Source organism: Telopea speciosissima, chromosome 3 (assembly GCF_018873765.1).
Source record: "Telopea speciosissima isolate NSW1024214 ecotype Mountain lineage chromosome 3, Tspe_v1, whole genome shotgun sequence".
Classification (NCBI taxonomy): domain Eukaryota; kingdom Viridiplantae; phylum Streptophyta; class Magnoliopsida; order Proteales; family Proteaceae; genus Telopea; species Telopea speciosissima.
This window is the reverse complement of record NC_057918.1, coordinates 17164006-17188070: the sequence shown is the minus strand read 5'-3', so window position 1 is coordinate 17188070 and position 24065 is coordinate 17164006. Positions and strand designations below refer to the sequence as shown.

The 24065-nt window shown below is 37.9% G+C and overlaps 1 protein-coding gene across 1 annotated transcript; it reads left to right on the top strand.

Moving 5' to 3' along the window:
* The first annotated feature begins 15112 nt into the window (after window positions 1–15112).
* LOC122656186 (protein DETOXIFICATION 51) lies at window positions 15113–16793 on the top strand. The gene has a single exon (XM_043850652.1). The coding sequence runs from the start codon at window positions 15113–15115 to the stop codon at window positions 16709–16711; it is 1599 nt and encodes a 532-aa protein (XP_043706587.1). The 3' UTR covers window positions 16712–16793.
* The last annotated feature ends 7272 nt before the right edge of the window (window positions 16794–24065 follow it).

Here is a 24065-nt window from a genome sequence, read left to right as displayed (position 1 = left end):
GAAACAGAGTTTCAGAAAAATGAATTTCAGGCATTCACAGATTCATAGTTATCCGAAGAGAAAGAAATAATAATACGGATCCTAAAGAGAATATTGTAGGTAATGGGTTGGTTCTATATTCTAGAATTGTAGCAGCTTAAAAAGTAGATGACGATTTTGATGTTGATGTTGTATCTCCAATGGAGTAGGAGCTGAAGCCTGAGGTGGAGAAGAGAAGGAATAAAAAAAACCCTCTTTTATAGATCGGGAGAAAAAGAAGAGAGGTTTTTCGTTCGCCTTTTTCCACGGATGCATGCAAGGAAACAAAACTAAGATAGGGAAAGACCCAAATTTTACAATTTTACAAATTTAATCTATCCAGAGAAAAAGAGAGAAAAGAGGAGGATGGAAGATGGAAGATGGAAGATGGAAGATGGGTAATCTGGGACAGCTCACGGGAACTATGGCTGTCCGAAGAAGAGAAATAAGAGAAGAGCAAAAACACAAAACTCACTCTCAGGTCCGAAATGATTCCGGAATCAATAATAATAGATAGGCCTAATTGCCTAAAGATATATTTACGGATTGCCATTAGCCTGGCCAGACTGCCAGAGTAGAGAATATCAATGGAACGGAACGTGTTGCATTAGAGATTCTAACAAAAACACGTGTCAGGGTATCATTGAATTCACAACTGGAGGAGACCGGTTCCCCAGGATTAACTTCCAGTTAATTGTATCATTTATCTATCTATTATGGATCATGGATGTGTCATGTGTATGTGCGCGTGTGAGAGAGTTAATAATCAATCTCGGAGATGAGGATTCCACGTTGCGTATCGTTACCCACGTGCGGGTGCGGGTGCGGTGTTAGGACTTAGGAGTTAGGACCACGACACCACCAACACATCGGGCCCTCGCAGATCATCACCACTTCGGGTGTCAATTCGATCCGGTTTCAGTTAGGTTGAATCGCACTTGATCTCAATTGGGTCATACGAAGTCAGACCAATAAGAAAAGGATTGGTCCGGTTTGGTTTTGGTCATTGGTTCGGTTCGATCAATCTATTTTAGTCACCCAATTTGTTTTAGTTCCTACCAGTTTTGTAAAAGCTTAGACCAAGCTGGTACAATAAAAAAGTTCAGTTTGGTTCGATCTAGGTTGAAGCAGTTGGTTTCTAATGGTCCAACCAATTCAAGCTGAAATTTGACACTCCTACTCTTCGGTGAAACAAAGTTAGCGATCCAAACTGCATGTGTAGGTGTGGGTGTAGAACATGATAGATCGGGGGTTTTAATTTTATGTATAAGTAAACCTCATTTCCTTGATCACATGCAAGTCTAGCTCAAATCGGAATTAGCCATATGACAAAACAAATCATGAAAAATCTTCGATTACCAAGAAATGCATGGGACTGTAAGGGGTGTGCATTGACATATGGGTGTAGAACATGATAGATCGGGGCCTTAAATTTTATGGATAAGTAAATATCATGTCCCTGATCACATGCAACTCTTAGCTCAAGCCAGCATTAGTCATATGACAAAACAAATCATGAACAATTTTAGAGTACCAAAAAATGCATGGGACTATAAGGGGTGCATTGACATGGAAAGTAGTGCATAAGAGCGTAAACGATTGAATTTGAGATTGAAAGTAAACATGTGGTTTACTTAGACCGTTTCTTAGATATTCAACAATAAGAATTACCACATCATCCTTGGAATAAATTTCCCAACTAATTTGGAAGTTGGGTGGAGTACACATGGAGTTAGCAAAATTTTAAATTAAAGTACAAAGAATAATAAATAAATAAATAAAACTACACAAATGAAGAAAATTGTTTATCAGGCCGGTCTATATATGTGTATATGTATTGTTTCAATTAATTAATAACTCCAGTTAGGTAAAGTTCTGAAGTGGTTACTTATAAATTAATCACAATCAAATCAACAAAGGGATTTTAAGTGTTTAAGCAAAGGAAGGGAGACCTATCACACCATCACAGATTCACAAAATTAATTCATTCTTAACCTTAAAACTTTCACATTCCATTAAAAGTCTAACAATCAGCTTTTAATCATTCAACTCAGATCCAACTATGTGTTCCTATAACTGCCATTTTCTTAAACTGCATGATGCATGGAATTTCATTCCTCCATTCTTTAAAACCTGTTGATGTTGATTTTTGGTTTTTTTTTTTAAACTATATCTCATTTCTTTTTCTTTTGAACACTAACACCACTTACTTTTGCTTGTTCTCCAAACAGTCACCAGACACTACTTACCAACAACCCCCTTCTCTTTTGAAAAAATAATCAATACTTCATCAAATAGGTTACTTCTTATATCTAACAATATTTTGACTTTTTTCATAAATAAATAAAAAATAGTTTGGCTTTTATTCTAATTCTTTTCTTTAATTATAATTATTATTCTTTTATGGTGGATACCTAGACTCCCAAAAACGACGAAGGGCATAGTAATGATGAAATGCTTCTGGATATTGAAAATAAGCATCAATTCAGAGATTCTGGAATATGTCAACCTTTTGAAATGCTGCTGAATCCATTGGTAGGTAAGAAACGACATAACGTACTAACTTAAACATCTTAGTAGCCAGAGGAAAACAAAACAAAAGCGATTCAAGTAATAGCGACAAATGAAATGAGAGTAGCCTAAACCATTAAAATGAGGTTGTGGGAGAGCAATACAAGTGTCGTGCTGCTAGAAAAAGTGGTGGACTAATGCACCTTAGATCACAAGAGCCCAACAGTCAAAAACACTATTCTTAGTTAAGCCAAAGAGATGCTTGTCTTGTCCCCACTTACAAGGACTTGCCCATGTGCTATGATATGGTATATAGTGAAATGTTACATATCAGACAACTTCTCCTGTATTTGCAATGTTCTAGAATTGATTAATGAAATTTTTAATCTTAATCATTATACATAAAGTATTTGATTTGGGCTCCAACTGATCTGCAAAAGATAAATATGGATTTTAAAGTGATGTATACATAGGATCCCAACCTGATTATCATAATATAAAATGAGCCCTCACTTATTAGATAAGAGAGAGCCTCCCAATTCGTTTACCATTTTTTTTTTAAATATTTCCAATACCAACTTGACCCTAGTTCCTAATCTCAAATAAGAAGATGAGCGAAGGAGAGGGGTGGGGGGGGTGAATGGAATCTCCACCAGTTTTGCTTTAGGATTTATTGACTTGAGGATAGTAATATTCTTGGATTCCTTTTATTGAATGGATTATTTTATTTTCAACCACAGAAAAAAGGGAAACTATATTAAAGATTTAACATTAGAAACAATATAGTTTTACTCCAGAGATCCTTAGATCAGGTTATATCTTATACATATTGAATAGTCAATTTTTAATATAAAACAAAAAAATAAATATACTTCGCTTTTATATAAAAATTTGTAAAATAATTTAGAAACATGAAAAAAAAACCATCCTATATATAATGCAATATTTAATGTAGGGATACAAATATATTTTTCAAAAAATTGAAAATCATTTAATACATTTTTATTTGAAACAATAGGATTTACTCTCATTAAGAAGAAGAAAAAAAAAATATTGTGTTATAGTATATATATATATATATATATATATATATATATATATATATATATATAGAGAGAGAGAGAGAGAGAGAGAGAGAGAGAGAGAGAGAGAGAATGCTACCCGGTCGTGTGCCTTGCGTGGATCCAACGCTTAGACACACAAAGCGCCTTGGGCGATCGAGATTAAGGCGGTAATTTCCAAGTGCCCAAGGTGCTTTATGTGTCTATGTGTGGGATCCATGCAACGTGCACGACCAGGTAGCTATCCTAAATACATGTATGTTTTTCTTAGGCGGGACTAGGGCTTAACTTGAAACTGGCCAAGCCTGACCTTGAGCTTTAATTTAAGCCCAAATCCGGCCTACAGGCTGTGAAACCCAACCCAAGGCCGGAAATTTTTAGAGCTGGCTTTGGGTGGACAGCCCAGATAGAGCTGGTCTTAGTAGGTTAAGGAGTCTTTGTTGTACAGTTGTACCCAAGTGCTATGAGTTTCAATGGGCTTTGTCATAGTCACCCACTCTCTATGGTTTGAGATTGGATTGGTCGAATGGGTCTACCTCGGTTGATCAGATTGTCTTTATTGGATGATATGTATCGGTATTTCTAACACCGATCCCGGTACCATATCGATACCATACTTTTTTTTTGTGTGCAAATGTCGATACCATACTAGCGAAACGGTGATTAAGAGTAAAATAGTCAAAAAATCCCATTTTTTTTAAGAAAATCAAGGGCAAAAATGTATGATTCAAACCAATCCATATTTGATATCGTATCGGTTTTGAAAATGACCGATACCCAATCCGATACTATCACTAACACAATGCACGTGGAAGAGTAATACACAATTCAAAGAATTTGTGTAAAGAACTGAGCCAAACCTTAATATTTAAACTTCAATGGTCTCACGTTGCCGCTAGAGTACTACTATATTTCCCTCACTTGGGATTTTATTTTATTTTTAATAATCATTGCCACGTGGATGATTTTGTTAGTTGACACCGTCATTGGTCTGATGTGCAGATTCCTAATCTATTTATTCTTCCAAGTTTCCCTTCACCCATCGAGATCAAGAGACAAAGATGCAAAGTTGACCACTCTTAGGGCCCAAGCCCATCTGACTATTCCTCAATCCTCAGTGTGTTGGAACTTTCAAACTTACTATATAAGCAAAATCTCATGAGAAATTCATGCATTTATCAAGGGAACAAGGCAAATTACAAGTTAGACCAAAATTGAATGAAAGCATTAAGTTTCCCTCACCATCAGATGAATGAAAAGCCACCATCCTAGGATTCACAAATCCTTCCTAAGTTTTAGTATGTTTTCTAAAATACCCTCTGATAGTCCCCTCGCATTTGAACTCGTCCCGGTGAATGGGTTTCTATTCACCGTGATTAAAGGAAAACTCGATCCTTCATTGAAATGAAATAAGACTCGAAAAAATGTCAAGTTTAGAAACAGACACCTTCAAGAAAAAAGATACCCAGAAAACTTTTTTTTTTTTTTTTGAAACTCCTTGAGATTTATTTTACACATCATCAACATCTGGTAGTTGAGGCAGATTAAATCTTTGTACACAGAAGAATTTCATAAACTGTGGGTGTTCAGTTCAGGACAATGCTGCTATTTGGTCGAGTTAAATCTTTAGCCAATAGATTAAACTGTTATTGTGTTCTTTAGCCAATAGATTAACCTGTTTATAACCTGTTATTGAGTGAGTTGTTGGACTCACATAATCCAATCTGTTGACTGCAGAGCCCATTTCTTGTAAAACAAGGCAAACAGAGCCCAAGCTCTTTATGTTCAACCAAATAGGGCTGGGCGTTTGGCAGGTTAATCGGGTCTTTTTTGGGGGGTTGGGGCCTGGGGGTGCAGGACGAGGTGGGATCCCATTCTCGTACGTTCATCTGCACAGATGGCATCCACCATGTGAGATCCAACTCAATAGAATTTGATCCATCTTTTTTTCTATCGTTAAGGTGAAGAACTGAACCAAGAATTCTCTTTCTTCATCATCAATCGAATCACTGTTTGCCACCCAGGATTCTATTTTATCGTCAATCCAATCACCGTTCTCGTATGTGAATGGGATCCCAACTTGTGGGGAACAAGGTTTAACACCCCAGAATCAATCCCGGTGGATTAAGGGTTTTTCTTCTTCTTTTGGGTCAATTCAATTCGATTCAGATTGAAATCTTTTTCTTTTTTTTTAAACCCGAATATTATTTGGAAACCCCTAGAGCTTTATTAAACAAAGAAAATCAACATAAACAAGATACAAAGGGGGACATAAGTACATAACCTGCCTTACCCCTACCCAAGAAAACAATCAAAGACTCTCACCATTCAAGCCTTTCCAACAAATCAGAACCTCAACCCTAAACAGACAAAACAATTAAAACCGAAACACTAATAAACCCGCCTTATCTTCTCTAAGGATAAGATAATATTAGGGTTAAAATTCTTATTCCGAATACTCGGACCCTAACTCTATCCAGTCCCCGGAAAGGAAATTTTATTCTGAAATTTCAAATACAGATTTTGAAAATTGCTACTACAATATAGTTACATGCAGCTCCATAGTTTGACTATTTTCCTTCTCAAATTCTTACAAGATCCAAGCCCACCACTCACCCATCTTAGCGCTATTTTATCTCCACACAATAAAATCAGTTGAAAGTTTTTATGCAGTCAGCAACCAGTGGACAAAATTGGTAGATGAATGCAATTGTTCTGCCATGCGGAAGAGTGATACGCAATTCAAAGAATTGGATATCAAAGAAATGAGCCAAACCTTTATAACCTTCAATAATAGTTAAGGGAGAAAGAACGCCACACGGTTGCGTCAGACATGCCGCCCCTTTGTCGTAGCACAGAGGCCAAGCACTCTCAGGTTTAACACCCGGAATAAATCCTGGTGGTCTCGGCCAGAATCGATGGAAATTGATTAAAAAATCCTTAAACCCTACTAGTTTCCATACAAGAATAATCCAATTTGGATCAGCCAGAATCAGGATTAGCCTTGGTCGATTCCGACCCAGATCGGTCCAAATCAGCCAATCCAACAATCCGTGTTTTCAAACCCTACATGGGGATCGGAGACAAGGCTAATCCAAGATCAAGAAGGGGAAGAAGCTCACCCTAACCAAATCTTGGTTCTTCACTAGCCCAGAAATCCAGCATGAGGCCCAACTCAAACAAATTAATTAGTCTCTTGCTCCAAAAAGATTTCCCTACAAAAAAAAAGTACATTTCAAGGAATTGGTATTAACACTCAACCTAGCTCCAATTTTCTCTAAAATGATTTTTCAAAATTTTCACTCATTTTTTCTAAAATGTGGATTCCAATTTTAGCCCTTAGATCAAATTTGGGTTGGGTTGTTAGTTCCTACGGTTGGGCTGTGGTGGTTTGGGCTGCATGCATGTTTGCCCAACCAAACCAACCCTCCAGTGTACAAAAATTACATATTATGGGCTAAAATTAGTACTTATCCGGCCCAGCCCATAATTCAAGCCAAGTGTGGTTCGGCTCAAATTTCCCACCTAAAGTTCAGTCAGGCTTTTATAGACCGGGCCAACCGATGAAGCAAAGTGCCCAGCATGTGTTATCCTCTCTCCTTCCACTTTGGAACAGAATCCATCCCTAATTATTTTCTTGTGTCGAGACCTGTTAGTGGTGTATGCCGCTAGCTTAGCGAAAGCTGACGGCATACCCAAATAAATATAGGGAGAAGGTGCAATTGAGGTACTCCCTAATACCTCTAAGCTCAGAGGGAACTAACCCTCTCTCGTAAATATAATCTACCGACTAAACTAAATGTCATTATCACCCCTTTTATTGAATGCAACACTAAAAGAGTGAGGAGGCCAGGGGGTGAGCTTGTGATCAAGGCAGGTAGATCATGATTATGTCTGAGACCACTAAAACATTTGATTTTTAGGGTTAGCATCATCATTAGATTCCCTTAATCCTAATCTTTGATTTGTCACGACACTAACCCCTCTAAACACTTTGTAATCTCCTTAATTTAAGACTAATCTTATATATGCTCCCATGATCTTACAGTATGATTCTCTCCACTGTCTTCTTCTTCTCCTCCTTTTTTTCAGTTGAGGAGTACAAAAAATAAATAAAAAGAATATTCTCTCTCTCTCTCTCTCTCTCTCTGTGTGTGTCTGGTTTGGATTTGAGAAGACACGGAAGTCAAAAGGATAATTAAAAAGGGGGATCGATGATAGATGATGTCCTTAGATTGTGAAGATCGAAAGAGAGAGTAGAGTAGAAGAGGGCATAATGAAGAATAGAAGAAGTTTGTTTGGAGGTCTAAAATTTCAAACTTGTCAAAATCAATTATTTAGGGATGGTCTGTGGGAGGGAGGCCGATGGAAGCGGTGGTTAAGCGGCAAAACTATTTTAAGCAAACGGGTAGGCTTTGAGTGGAGTTTTCCTAATTTCCCACTTTTTATAGACAAACCTTTATTTTTGAAAACAACTACTCATTTCATCCTTCCATCCATCCATTTAATTGCTCTCCTTTCCCCTTTCCCCTCCCCCTTTTTTTTTTTTCCTCTCACTAGTTAAAACATGGTTATTTTTAAAAAAAATAAAATAAAAATAAGGATTATAAATAACCAACAGCTGCCTAATGTAGTTGGTGAGTCATGGTGCGTTTCATGTCAATGCTCACCAGGAGATCTCGAATTCGAGTCTCATGGCTGGTATCTTACCCCCTCTCTATTCCTCCCCCCTTAAAAAAAATAAAATATATATACAAGTTCCCAATTTCAAGAAAAAAAAAACAAAAAAAATTGTAAGTAGCAAAGAATAATTTGTGGGTCTTGGATTGGATTGGCCCATATCTGTCTATCTATCTATCTTCTGGATCTGCAAATCCAAAAGTCCATCCATACCCTTTAATTTGCATAATTATTCATCTATATAGGATAGGAGGAACCCAATATTGTTATAATCTCGAAGAAGGAATGATTTGGCAGAGCAATTACACCTTCACACCCATATCGATCTACTACTAATCATTTCCATAAATTTCTTTCTATAATGCTAATGGAAGTTGAGATCCACTGGTCAACAGATAAGGATTTCATCCCCTTTTGTTCTTCCTCTTTTAGTAGTGGATACCGTTGACTTATTACCTCTCCCTTTAACAAACGTAAGACCAAAGTAGAAGAAGAGCAGTAGTAGTAGTACATACATGCAAATACATATATATATATATATATATATATATATATATATATTACAGAGATTGAGATTGAGAGTTGAAATTAAAGTCCAGGTCCAGGTCCATTATTAATTATCCTAATCAATAATGAATATGGTTCTACATGGTCCGGATGGGATGGGATGGGATGGGATGGATAAGACATAAGAGGGAGGGAAATGGGCCCACCAAGCTCATCAATATTGGAATACATCTCTATCGAGCAGTAGTCATAAAAACGATCTGATGTAGAGATGAGATAAAATGAGATCATCTTTTTTTCTTTTGGAAAGAGTGGCATGGTTTTCTTTGGTTCAGGAGTGAGGAGGAGTTGGATGAGTCAAATTTTTAAGTTTGAAAAAAATTAAATTTGGTGAGGGTTGAGGTTGGTGGGTCGTAGTGTGCCACATGTTTTTTTTGACACTTTTGAAACCAATAGGCCCGCCCAACCTGTGGGTACTAGAGACTAGAAAGAGAAAGAGAAAGAGAACATGGAGGATGGTAGACCTTCAAGTCCATAATAATAATGGTAATATCCAGTCCAGTTGGTAATTTGAAAGAAATAAAGAAAGAAAGAAAAGGGAGGATGAAATCTCTCTCTCTCACAAAGATTCAAACACACTTCCATTTGAAGCAATATGCTTGGCTCACCTCACCTTGTTTGACCTTCTTTCTTTTCCTTTAAACTCAAGTATCCAACTTTCTTTTAATGGATCCCTCTCTCTCTCTCTCTCTCTCTCCCTAAAAAAGAGATGGTGGGGTCCTTTGCTGGATACTTGGCAAGGAAATTTTATCATTTTAATTGGAGGGTAGGAGAGAAAGTGTGTGTGTGTGTGAGAGAGAGAGAGAGAGAGAGCAAGTAAAAGTTAGAGTTGATTGGGGAGACAAATTACTAGGATTAGCAGTAGGAGTAGGCAAGTAGGAGAGTAAGAGAGAGGAAGGGAGGGAGGGAGGGAATGGCGCCGTGTATATCTCGACCATGCAAGTTGAGGAATGCGGCCCACGTGGGATATCAAAAGCGTATGGGTCTCTCCCTCTCTCTCTTCCCAACCAAGTGGTTTGTTTGTTCGGTTGGTCTCTTGGAACTCTTGAAGAATTAAGCATTTCTCTCTCTCACAGAGTCCAATGTCTCCTCAATTGTGTTGGGAGTGCTTAAAAGACAGCAAATGGAAGGTAGTTAGGGTAATAATGTAAAGATCCCCACACCTACAGTATATAGAATAAGAAAGAAAGAGAAAAAAAAAAAAAAAAAAGGGGTACAACACCAAATTAATATATAGGAGATACCAACAACAACCCATATCGATCGCGAGATATCCTCCTCCTCTCATTTGCTCATTTGGTCTTTCTTTCATGAACCCAAAAAAGCAGAGACGACATGCTTACACGACTCAGTTTTCGATATTAAACAACATCGATCAATTAGGGTAACCCCGGCCCCATATCTATCAAATGTGTTTTACTTAATTTTTAACATTTACATTTATGTATGGACATTAATTGCACAAACACATAACTCTTTCTCTCCTTACTGGAAGGAGATCCAGATCGAACACACACCCACACCCACACCCACACCCACACCCACACCCCCACACACACAAACTCTTAATTACAAATATACGAGGAGACATGCATTGTGGTTAATTAGGGTACTTACGTACTTGTTTTGGTTACTTTGGAGGTGGAAGTGAGCTGTACGTGCCTGTGAGGCAACAACTAGTTTTGATGATTTCTTCTTCTTTCTGTACTCTTCAGATCATCATCTCTTATATCACATCACATGCCAAACAATTACTTTATTTTTGTTGGGAGGAGAGATGGGGGGGGATCCCGGCCTGTATATTTTGTTGTAAAGGCAAAGGCAAAGGCAATCATCCATCCTCCATTAATGTCTAAGAGAGAGAGAGAGAGTGACATAAGACACCAACTGTAGAAGGAATAAAAATAGATTTAAGATAAGATAAAGAAACTGCATTTTTATTTACAAATTTGAATGAAAAAAGGAATATTAATTACTTCCTAGCTACTTTATAGTGGGCATTACAATGCCATTAATAATACTAATAATAAAGTAACTCAAAATTGTTTTCTACCTAAATATCAGAACGGATGACAGTTCTTAGAATGTAGAAACAACTATTCTTAATTAATTCTCCCCTCCCAAAAGAAAAAAAATCTCTAAAACCTTTTCATTATAAAAACACTATAAGGAGAAACAAGTATGTGGGGATACGTGCCACCATCCCATGCATGCAAATCACATAACCGCCATTCTTTGCTGAGCATTACAAGCCTTAATTTGCAGGACTCTCTCTCTCTCTCTCTACCCATCCATGAATGACTCTCCATGAGGATCGAGGGCCATGATCTGAGACATCAAAACCCATTTGAAATCCATTAATTCCTTAATTTGTTACTTTCCTGATCTACATTAAAAAATAAATGAGAGGGGGCACCAAACTGTAAGTGTGATGAGTGAGGACTGATGAGGCAGTGACTATGAGAGTGAAAGGATAGTTTCCTTATTTTCCCCCCGCGACCATCTCCCATCTATGAAACACCTGTTCTTACTACTTCTCTTGAGATTTGTAAGAGATAATGTGCTTACAATTCATTTATATTATAATCACTTTGTCATCCCCCACCTTCATCTTCATGTGCGTTTAACTGTTCAAGTTCCCATCTCTCCTTATTTTTTTTTTTTTTTTAAATAATAAAAATTGAGAATAAAGTCTCTGCAAAGGAGAATATAGACACCAATCTCTATTATTCCCAATGGTACTACTTACCACTTTTAGTTAAGAAAGGCTCTCTCTTCTTGTCCTGAAATAGGAATTGAGATCTGTCTGTAATCTTCAAGGAATCACTTACCCTGTACCCATCCATCCACCCTTCTCTCTCTCTCTCTCTCTCCCTCTCATAACCCATTTAAATGTTGTACTTGTGTAGGCCATTACTAAATACTAGCTAGTGCATGCCACACTCCAAGCACCCAAAAAAAAAATAAAAATAAAATAATATTGCCATCCTGGCTTGTCGAGCCCAAGCCCAAAACCTATCTGAACTCACATTTTGGTTCACTAGCCCAACCCGATCTACTTTTCTCAAAACTCAAAGCAATTTTGAAATTAAACCTTACAAAGTAACAAAAATTATACAACACTGGGAAATAGATACCCACGACGTCAAAGTGGAGATTAATTTCTACACCATCTCATATAATGATTCATGGGATTCACAATGACATTCTTTCTTCTCTTATACGATGTGATGTGAGCATCTTACTGAAGATCAATCTCTCGTCCTCTCATTAGTGCGGTTTCCAATTCTAAGTTGTCTGAAATCTCTGTCCATATTGAAGGAATCATTTTATTCAAAAGACTAGCCTAATAAAGAGAAGATTTTCCTTCACCCACAGTGACACAAATCTTTGCCTATGGAATGATTCCTTCAACCTGGCCTATAAGGAAACTTGGTCCGCCCAATAATACGATATTTTTGGCCTGGTTCAAGAGTTGGGTTTTTTTTTTTTTTTTTTTTTTTTTTGGTGTGTTGGATAGGAGGGGAGGGGGTTATGATTCAAAAGTATTGTAGTTTAAACACTTGAATAGTTCCTTGTGGTGTGTGAGTTGGATTGTGGGGTTTAGTTCTAAAACCAAAAATGATCAAATGGAAAAGTTGGTGGAGATTGAAGTCAATATTTTATAGGATTAGACACATCTGAATTTGGGATTGATAATGGAGTCATTGTTTAATTTGGTTAATTAATTAATCAAGGGAAATAACTAAAGTAAAATGGCATATTAATATTTTACTATATTTTAGATCTTACTGGGGAAGGGCGGGTGGTGATAGCTACCAATCAGTTTAATAGTGCACTTTTGCTCCCCATGTACATACAAACTGTACTGTTGAGGCTTGAGGGGGAGAAACTGAGAAACTGAGAAACTGAGAAACTGAAAAACTGGGGGCGGAGAGAATTAGAGGGGACAACAGCTTGACAGGTGACAGCCTCTATATATTTATGGTGGTAGATACTGTACACTTGTGATGAGACATAAAACACAGATACTCTGATGGTTCCTGGATACCTCCTCTCTTTCGGGTCCGGGTCGGATCAATACAGCCGTTGTGGGATTGGATTTCTAGACCAACCCCAAACAAAAAAAACCCAGATTCCCTACTACAAACTGTCGTCCCTGAGACCCTGACCGTCCTGCCTTTGAGCAGACTGAGCACACTAAAACTAAAAGCAGACTAAACTAGAGACGACCCGGAAAAGGAGAAAAGTTAAGGGGAGGAGTGAGTGAGATCGAGTGGGTGGGTGGGTGGGTGGGTTGTTGGGTTTGGGGAGGCTAAATGGGTAATGTCTCCTTTGTCCCATCTGTCGGCTACATTCAGGTATGAGTTATGAGAAAAGGTTTAACACAAAACCACGTGCCCAACTCCCCAAGTCTTTAATTAGGAATTTGCCAACGAGAGATCACCCGTTAGATTTGGATCTCCTATCCAAAATCTGTGGAGCAGATTCCCATCCCCTTCAAATACACACACACACACACACACACACGGACGGACACAGTCTGTGCTACTGAGACTGTTGGACTGCCAAAATAAATAAAAAAACCTTCACAGATCATCATCATCATCTCTGTTCTGATCATCATGGTTTGGTGTGTATTGGAATGCCAACCAGTAGGGCCCCCCACCAGGCCAGGCCAGGCCCAGACCTGCTTCGTCAGACATCATGATTTACGGTGCACCACACAGAGTTGATAGTACCACCAGACGTATATATATATATATGTAAGATCGGACGGTTTTAAGCTGATGGAGTGATTCCCAATAGCCCTACCCCAGCTGGATCCCACAAAAATCTAGAAAGAGTAAAATAAAAAGCTCTCTAATAACCCATAAGGCCATTCATCCCCTTACGAAGAAAAATAATATGCTTTAGCTGACGTGTACCTTTGATTACTAGGACAGTCAAACGGCCACCCCCGAATCGAGCCCTTACCCTACCAATTGATTGGGTCCTGTTCATCTCGGTTAGACCTAATGTGTTCCACCCATTTAAGTTCTTATTTTCTTTTCGTCCATAGGCCAAGGTTTGGACATGTTTCTATTTATTTTTGGTCATTTACTAATCTATAATCAAACTCAAGAGCTATATGTGAACTATAATTGGATTACAAATAGTCGATATCGACAATAGTCAGATAACTATCTTGTACCAACAATGGTTGATTATTAATTGGACAGTGCTTGAAGGTGAAGAATCTAGTAATCAATCGAGCTAATCTCGGGGGTTTAATTGTACAAATCTATTGGTGGTGCTGACCAAATTTATTGGAAAAGAAATTCCAGTTGCCCAATCACACCCAAGAAAGTGAAAGTGTGAGATTGCCCACCCAGCGTGTCAAACCAAAAAACCCAAAAGAAAGAGCGAAAAAAAAAAACAAGAAAAAGGGTAATCATCCTTAACCCTCATACGTAATCCTTAATAGTAACAGTAGTTTGAGTTTTTGCCTCGAGGGAATTTCTATATATAATAAAAACTGGGGGTGGAATTATGGAAAATTTTAAGCATTTGGTCTTCTACACTTTAACTCTGACTTTTCAACTGTCAAAAAAGTAGTAGTAACAGAAACATGAATTTTAGCATTCATGTACTGACTTTACTTTACATTTCCTTCTCTCTCTCTCTCTCTCTCTCTCTCTCTTGTAACTTTTGTTACAATATTAGCTAGTACAGTAATTGAGGTTTTCTTCAACGCCTAATTGAAGAAATTCCTTATGTCCCATGAAACGAGTACATTAATTAACAAATTAATTAATTAGTTAATTTCACATTTGAGATTGCAATTTGCAAGAGAGAGGGAGGTAGGGAGGCAAAGAAGAAATCTAGGAGCTCTGTAAAATTCCTTCCCTTTCTTTTTTCTTATATCGGAAATTGGAGCTACCCTCTCAGTGAGGGAGTCATTCTTGCCTGCCTAAAAAAAGCCTATGAAGGTAAAGAAAGAGAAAAATTAGGAGAGAAAGATTAGAGAAAAGATCCAGTCCTGTAAGCAATTCTTATGACTGACCCATGAAAATGAGATATAATACCCCACCATCTTAGCTCCTCTGGCTTTCTCTATATTAATGCTACCTCCTCTTCTCTAGTTTCTACCTGCTTCTTCTTCACTCACACACTCACACACTCACACATAGAAGAAGAACAGAGAGAGGGAGGGAGTGCTCTTCATGAGAGTATCTCTCAGTTTCAGAGAATAAGCAGGTAAGAGATTTCATTCCCCAACCACGACCACTACCATGTGTAACCCAAACACCACCTCCACCACCGCGGCTGTGATCGAGAAACCGGCACAACCACCCAAGTTGTATTGGGCTCTGTTATCTGTGTCCAACACCATAAAAGAAGTGCAAAAAAACCCAAAACCAGACGACCCAGAAAAACAAAGGCAGCAATTCACATACCCAACAACACTCCCAGATATAATCATCAAAGAAACGAAATCCCTCTTCAACCTCTCCTTCCCCATCGCTCTCACTGCTCTCCTAGTCTACTCACGCTCCATCATTTCCATGCTCTTCCTAGGCCACCTAGGCGATATGGAGCTCGCTGCCGGCTCTCTCGCCATAGCTTTCGCCAACATCACTGGCTACTCCATTCTCTCTGGCCTTGCCCTCGGCATGGAACCTCTCTGTGCCCAAGCCTTCGGTGCCCAACGCCCCAAACTCCTCTCACTCACCCTCCACCGTTCCATAATCTTCCTTCTCTTCTCTTCCCTCCCCATCTCCTTCCTCTGGTTCAACATCTCTAGAATTCTCCTCTACCTCCACCAAGACCCCAATATCACACGTATCGCCCACACGTACCTCATTTGCTCTCTCCCTGACCTTCTCACTAACTCTTTCCTCCATCCAATCCGCATTTATCTTCGCTCCCAAGGCATCACCCATCCGCTCACGTTAGCCTCCTGCGCCGGCTCCATCCTTCATATACCCGCCAACCTTCTTCTCGTCTCCCACCTCCGGTTAGGTGTCACCGGCGTCGCCGCTGCTTCCGCCGCCTCCAATTTCTTCGCGCTCTTATTCCTCTTGTCCTACGTGTGGGCAGCTAAGTTGCACGTGCCCACCACATGGGATTACCCGAGCCTAGAGTGCTTGACTGGCTGGGAGCCACTTCTCCGGCTCGCCGCGCCTAGCTGCGTCTCTGTATGCCTCGAGTGGTGGTGGTACGAGATCATGATCGTGCTTTGTGGTCTCCTCGCGAATCCAACGGCTACGGTGGCTTCTATGGGTGTCCTCATTCAAACAACGGCTTTGATTTACGTGTTCCCATCCTCTCTAGGGTTTGCCGTGTCGACACGTGTTGGGAATGAGCTTGGGGCCAACCGTCCAGACAGGGCTAAGGCATCAGCGTTCGTTGCTGTATTACTAGCGGCTCTGATGGGTTTATCAGCAATGTTGTTCGCATCAGGGATGAAAGATAAGTGGGGCCATATGTTTACTGCAGATGGGGAGATCCTACGGCTGACGTCTTCTGTACTTCCAATCCTAGGGTTGTGCGAACTCGGGAACTGTCCACAGACGGTGGGATGTGGAGTACTGAGAGGGAGTGCGCGACCCAGCACAGCGGCTAACGTTAACGTCGGCGCATTTTATCTGGTCGGAATGCCCGTGGCAGTTGGGCTTGGGATTTGGCTTGGGGTTGGGTTTTGTGGGCTTTGGATTGGATTGCTCTCGGCCCAGGTGTGCTGTGCTGGGCTAATGTTGTATGTTGTGGGGACCACCGATTGGGAAGCCCAAGCCCGAAGAGCTCAATTACTAACCTGCGAAGAATGCGTAGAAAATCATGGGAGTGAGGAGAAGGAGCCCTTGATCTCAATTAAGGTCACTCAAATCTAAAAAATATTTCTCTTTTATTTAAGAAAAAAAATGGGATATAAGAAGATCAAGCACATGTAATTACTTCTTTTTTTCTTTTTTCCCAATTCTTAGTTGGGTTGGGTTGTGAATTATTGTTAATTTTTTGCTTGGGGGTAGAGAGATAAAGGAATTTTTTTTCATCTTAGTATCTTATTTTGTTATTATTTTTAGCTGCATTGATATTTATGGTAACATATTTCCAGATTACAAGACAAATCTGAATCATTTATTTTGACCTTTTTTTGTTTTTTTAATTTAGATTGTCTATTCCAATTTAGAATTGGAAGAGTGCATAGTAATATCTAAAGTACTAGTGCTCATGCATGGAGGATATACAGGAGAAGTACATGCCAATATAAAAAAAGGTAGTTGATTAATTTAGTCTCTAAAATTTGACACGTGGCTAATTTAGACCATCTTCTCTCTATCCAACGGTTGAAATACATGGACACATGACAAAATAGATGATGTATGACATCTGAAAAACAAGACCCTTGTGACAGTAACAATTCGCCTTTTTCCTTCCCCTTTATGTATTTAGGGAAAAGGCTGGGCATGCCCCATGTCATTGTCTCTCTCCCCACCATTGGAAAAGACTCCCTTCCCTTCCTACCATGCGCTCCCCATTGTTACATGCCACTAACACTTACAAGCGAGTGGTGTGCCCATCCTCCGCCTATGTATATAATAAGAGACCTATTATGCAGCTCTACATCTAGCATTAGGTCAACCTCATCATACAATAACTATTCTAATTCTATCGTATCGTTTGTTTCATTTTTTCCGTAATAATCACAAACAATGAATTGGGGTTCAAATCTAAGCATAATCCATTAATCAATCAGATCCTTCCCACAGACATGTCTTGCAAAAAAATGTAAGAGATAGGTCAAAATTACCACATCATCATTCCACAAGGCACAATTAGGTGAGTCATTCATACACTCCACAAATGAGCACGAGATTGACCATGAAACCTTTTTCCTTAAATAACTTATAGATAAAATCGTAATTGTATTGAGTTTATTTTAGTTTTGGGGTGGTGACGTGGGATGGTTTAAAAAATCTAAGTATGAGTTCTTTCCTCTTAAGAGATTTTCTTATTGACACCTTTTTGTCTGTTGTTTTATTCTCAAAAGTTATTGAATACATACTTATGTGTTTATTTAATACAAGATTTTAAGGGTAACAAAAGGGTTTTAAAAACAAATGAAAATCATTTAATACAGTTTTTATATGAAATGACAGATTTACCATTATTAAAATAGTGGAGGAACAGAGAAAAATATGCCCTGTGTTCGTCTCTGGTTTCATAACTCAAACACCTATTGCTTTAAGTTAATTAGAACTTGAAAAAGGTTACTGAGATTGGTTCATGAACCTGTTTTTTTTTTTTTTTTTTTTCCGTCTATCCTACTCAAGGGCCCAAAGGCCAACTACAAGCTAAGGGGAAGGCTAAAACAAGCCCATAATCTACAACTAAGGGGGGAGGGGGAGAAAGGTGTCTTTTTTTTTGGCACAATATGCAATCCAGGAGAATCGAACCCTTGACCTCCTGGGGGGCATGCACCAACTTGCAATGCCTCTAGCCAACCGAACTAGCGGTTCATGATCTTACTAAAAGTATCTGACTACATAATTAGCCACGAATGTGGATGCTCTCAACTGTGTTATCAACCTTAATTAGCCTTGTCTTTGCTTAAGTATTGAATTGAGAAGGGGGGGGGGGGAAACCGTGCTAATTCCAGCGGATGATCACATGGTTGTTCAATAAACTAACCCAAACTCCAATTAACAAAACCCCACAAACAGGAATTTTCAATAAGAATATTCCCAAATCATGTTTTAATTACAGGATTATAGTCATCCTGTCGTGCCAATCATGGATGATTAAGTTCATTAATTTCCCCCAAGATCAAAGACTAGAAAACATAGAACTAGCATGAGGAATTTGTCCATTTCTTCATGTTATCTTGTAGTGATCTCTTAGCCCACTTTCTTTAGAATATCACCAAATTTTGTCCAATTGGGTTACTAAAATAGCATCATTTTGCCCTTGACGTGTAGGACTGTCTTGTTTGGGTTGAAACTTTCTTTTTAGAAACGCACCAAATAGATATGTGCACGATCAACAAAATACAAAAGAAAACAAACACATACACAAAGAAGAGGTAAGAGATTAACCTGGTTCGACAAAACTACTTAAGTCCACGAAATGAAATCTAACTTTCATTATGTATCAAGAGAAGAGAAAAAAGTACAACTCCTGCAGTTTGACACCCAAACCCAAGCCCCCATGTATACCCTTTTCTCATCTGTCAGTCACTCAACATGTTCACCGTGACTCCTTTCTTAGCACCCACATTGTATCTCTTGAACTCTCACTTGGATCCTTACATTATGGTTCGTTACTTGAATCAACACTACTTTCTTTGGTACAAACCTGTATCATTTTATAGGACTCCTTCTCTACCTTGTTGTTTTCTCTCTCCTTAGAGAAATCCACTACATGCTTCTTCCAAAGTATCTCTTAGAAGACTCTACCTTGCTTAATATCTTTAATCACCAATCACTTCCCTTTACTTGGAAGATCCAACCTTATTGAAGACTCTTCACTTCTCATTCAAATGCACAATGCAACCCATGAACCAACCCATCAACCAGTCTAGATAAAAGCCAACAAACCCAACATATTACCCTATTTCCACTCCATGACTTCTTGATACTTGAAATTTGGAATCTGTGTACTACATGCTCTTATCAATAAAGCTTTGGTTACCAAAAAAAATAAAGAACTAATTCAAAATTTAAACTTTTCTAAAAAGGTTGGAATACTTACAAAATTCTATATGGTACAAGTCTACCAAAATAATTAAAATTTAAAATCTTATCTAGATCTAGCCGCACCATTAATGATATTAAGATGAAATGTCTAAAAAAATGAGATGATCCCATGTTAGTGAGTACATATTTTGTTAGTTTAGTTGATCAACAGTGTCTTGTTCACAAATCAAGTTAATATTATGATTGAGCACGCATGCCACTACGCAAACCTAAAATAACTCTATAATATGCAGACCAATCAAAAAAATAAAAAGAAGAAGAAGAAGAAACTGTAGAATGTGAAGCCAAAACCAAGTGTGGCTTATAAATATCAATAGTTATAATTATTAAAAACTAGGGTTCCAGTAGTTGTAGGTCAAGAAGTACTTTTGGGACATGGCTGCCATTCCTTGATGTTTAAAAGGAATAATAGAAGAAAGCAAGAGAGAGACAACATCATTTCTGACCATGATGCTTCTCACATGGCTAACATTGTTGGACCTTGTTTATTGTCCCCTTAACTTAATCCCCCTCCCCCTCCCCTATAGCTTGCTACCCTTCCTTATTCCCATTCCTCAATTAATGGTGACCCCCTTCTCCCTCCTATCATGTTATTTGTCTCCTTATCTTCACATAAGTTTAGTTAGTTTATCCTCATTTTTAAAGACTAAATGCCATAAGATCAATCTCTCAAATCACTGCCCCCATCATGGATGTCTATATTTTTTTAAGAAAATACACTAAAATTCTTCCTAAGAAACTAACATTGTAGGAGAGCTTAGAGCATATATATATATATATATATATATATATATATATATATATATATATATATATATATATATATATATATATATAGGTGTTGTCTACCTTCTAAGCAACAAGTGGACACCAAGAGATACTTATAGATATTCTTCATATATATATATATATATATATATATATATATATATTACTATTTTTAATTATGTAAGGATTGAAGGATCTGATCAAATTGCTCAGCATTTTAGTCTTTCATTCTGTCCTTCTCTCTCAAATTGGCATGACATGTCCCCTCAGTAGGATTATCACTCCATCTTCCTCATCCTATGATGGACATGTTGACCCATTCATCAAGTTGTATGGATGTGGATGTGAGAACATGTTGAGGTTTGAGGGTTACTTTTGTAACTTCATCTTTATTATTGTTGTCCTGTTTTCGTAGTAGTTTGGGGGTATTTAGGGTTAAGGATTGTAAGAGAGGTTTAAGCTAAAAACACTTTGTATGCCTATTTACCCCATCGATCAAAAAAGAAACATCATCCCCGTGGACGTATGCACATTGACCGAACCACGTAAATCGTTTTGTCTGTATGTGTGTAACCACTTATTAATCCTACATGAAAAACACAACATGCATGCATGTCCTTCTTTATTTTCCCAATGGAGAGAGAGAGAGAGGTTTAGAACCAGAAGCAATGGCTTAAGACAAATTAGGGTTTGTAATGTTCTTTCATCTAATCTGTTGCTTTAGTACTATCTGTCCACAAGATAAATTTGTGGTCAACAAGTTTCTTGGTGGAGTAGGGTTTCATTGCAGAAGAAGTTACACAAGTCTGTTACTCTTCTTCTTCTACTATAAAGGAAGAAGCTAGCTAGGAAGAATTAATAATACGTGGCAAGCATAGAAAGTACAAGAAATGTATGGATATCAAACAAACCTTTCTTGACTATGGAAAGAAAATGGACCATTGGAAGCAAACATACTTGTATAGGGCTTTGATTGTAACAGAGCCAAAACACAGCAAGTATAAGAAAATGTATGGATATCAAACAAACCTTTCTTGACTATGGAAAGAAATGAACTACTGGAAAGCAAAGATACTTGTATAGGGACTTTGATTATAACAGTCAAAAAAGAGCCATGGCCCTGAATAAGAATACTGACTTTTCAAAGCATAAAGGGTTAGTGGTTACAATGACACTAAAATATATCTTTTAAGTAATGTTTGTAGCTTAAGTGCAAGATTAGATTAGATTAGATATTTTGGTTTTGAGTTAATATTTGTCTCGACACACCTCCATGCAGGAGTGACGCAGTAGGAAGTATGGGGGCCAGATAGATCTCGTTCTAATGCTCACGACTCTTGAATTCTCAGAGTAAAGAAAATCCTAATTCCAACGAGGATGAAGAACATACAAACCAATTAGGTTATTAACTTTAAGATACTTTACTTTATCCAAAACGACCCTTATATAAGGAGGTCGGATTACAAAGGAAAAGAAAACCTAATTACAATAGGAAACAAAATATTATAATATTCTAAATCGCACACAAACTTTGGAGGCTGCGTACGCCCATTAAACGCTCGAATTTGGCTCGAAAAAGTCAGTGGACAGATTGAAGAGCACTGGCTACCCTTTCCAAAAAAGTATTATGACTCATGTAACTCCATACTAATCATAAGACTTCAAAAGTTTTTGATGAAAAATTAATATCTTCAACCCGATCGAATGGATTTTTTGTGGGTCCATTCAAGAATTCTTCGAAAATCTTCTATACATCAAGGAGAATATTCTTTGTGGTTATGCATGGTTAGACAACTTTGATTTGGAACGTTTTCCATGCACATATAGAAAGATAGATATATAGATGATATGTCTTAATTGAGAGACAGTATGTTTTAGGAATAAGAGTAACGGGTCTTCTCAAGCAACCCACCATTATCAGAAGCGGGTCTGCAACCTTTTACCATTCAAAGTAACTTTTCAGTGACTTGCATGATTCAAACATGTCATCTCTTAGTCAAGAGTAGAGGATGGATGAATGTGACTTCCATTTAGAGATGATCGATCCTCCTTTTGCCACAAATAAATAATGAATTTGGATCCTCTACTACCGTCTGCCCGTGCTGTGCTGCGGGTGTGTTTCTTCACACAGGTAAGGGGCACAATGACCGTCCTACCCAGTGCCCGAGCAAGGATATACATATATATACTAATTTAAAAATGATAGAACAAGATTGCGTCTTGGAGCTATAAATTTGTTCAATAATTGTTGTTTGTTTTCTTCTCATTCTTCACCCTTGTTTGAGTAAGACTTGTCTTTTTGGCTCCTTCATTACTTAACTGCAAGAAGTCAGAACATGGACATACAACCACAGTAATTTGGGATTAAGAAAGTTATATAATTAGTGAACTAATTGGACAATTTGAAGATTACCTTAAGTAATTAATGGGACCTGAAAGCTAGGTCTTCTTTAATAATGACTTGATCACTCACATCCTTCTTCTAAACCAAGTAATTAAGCTCTTTATCTCCAGTGGCCAGAACCATTCTAATTCTAACAATACAGGATGAGTGGGATCAGCAATGTGACTCCAAGTGATTGCTACTTCCACTAAATCCTCTAAACCAAAAAAAAATGGAGCTGTCAAGTAGAGGAAAAACATGTTGGGAACATACAGGAAATATAGAAAGACAATTTTACCAAAAAAATTTAGAAATACAAATAGACAACTACCCAACGCAATCAGAAATATGTTTAAAGCCTTACGCCGCGATGTCAGAAGGTGCATGCATGTGATATATAGTTTCATAAAAGGGTGTTTCCTGTTGTCACTAAGTAGGTGAATTACGAAGTTGTAACCTTATTTTTTTGTCTCGTCTGATTATTGCAACTAAGAAGTTGTAACCTTATTATTTAAGGCATGGGTTTTCTTGTCATTTCACATGGACAATGACAGCTTTTGAAATGGCATAACGATGTCATTTTCAATTTATTTTGAAAACTTTATTTTACCTCTCGACTAAAAGAACTTTTGAGAATAAGATAAAAGGCAAAGAAAAATAATATTATAGTAGTGAAATGAAAATTAATATTGTAAATCCGTAGTAGTAGTACACAATTTCAACCCCCAACTTCACCTCATTGCATCATCTTACACTAACAAAACCTTAATAAAACTCAGGACAAGGGTTTACCATACTGCCGCTGCTGGTGTGGAGGGAATCTCCCACACCACATCAATCATGGCCATTTCGTCAACAATAGAAAAACCCACATGCTCAGAGAGGAGAGAGAGAGAGAGCTGGATAGTCTTGCCTTTTAATCTATTTTATAAGGTGAGCAATAGAACAGCAAAGAAACGTTAATTGCAAAGGGTAATGTTTAAATAAGGTTGCTTCAAGAAAACCATTGCCTCTTGATTTTACACAGTATGTAGTTGGGTTTAAACTTTGATAATCTTTTATTAACAATAGAAGATTCCCTTTATACTAAAATTGCCAACAATGACAAGAAGAAAAAGTTTCCATATATCAAAGATCGAAGGATAACCTACCATCCAAGGGTCATTAAACATCTCTCTATTAGACGAAGTTGATAATACCAACCAGGTCGTGTGCGATCTCCCTCCTCCCACCCATCCAAAAGCTTTAGTCAAATGATTCTCCCTTGATTGTGGCTGAAGGAAAATTGTCTCCATACAATATTAACAGTTAAAAGTAATAAACTCAGAAATAAAGATG

What these genes read in the sequence shown, in the direction of transcription:
- LOC122656186 (XM_043850652.1), top strand. Translation starts at nt 15,113, where the DNA reads ATGTGTAACCCAAACACCACCTCCACCACCGCGGCTGTGATCGAGAAA.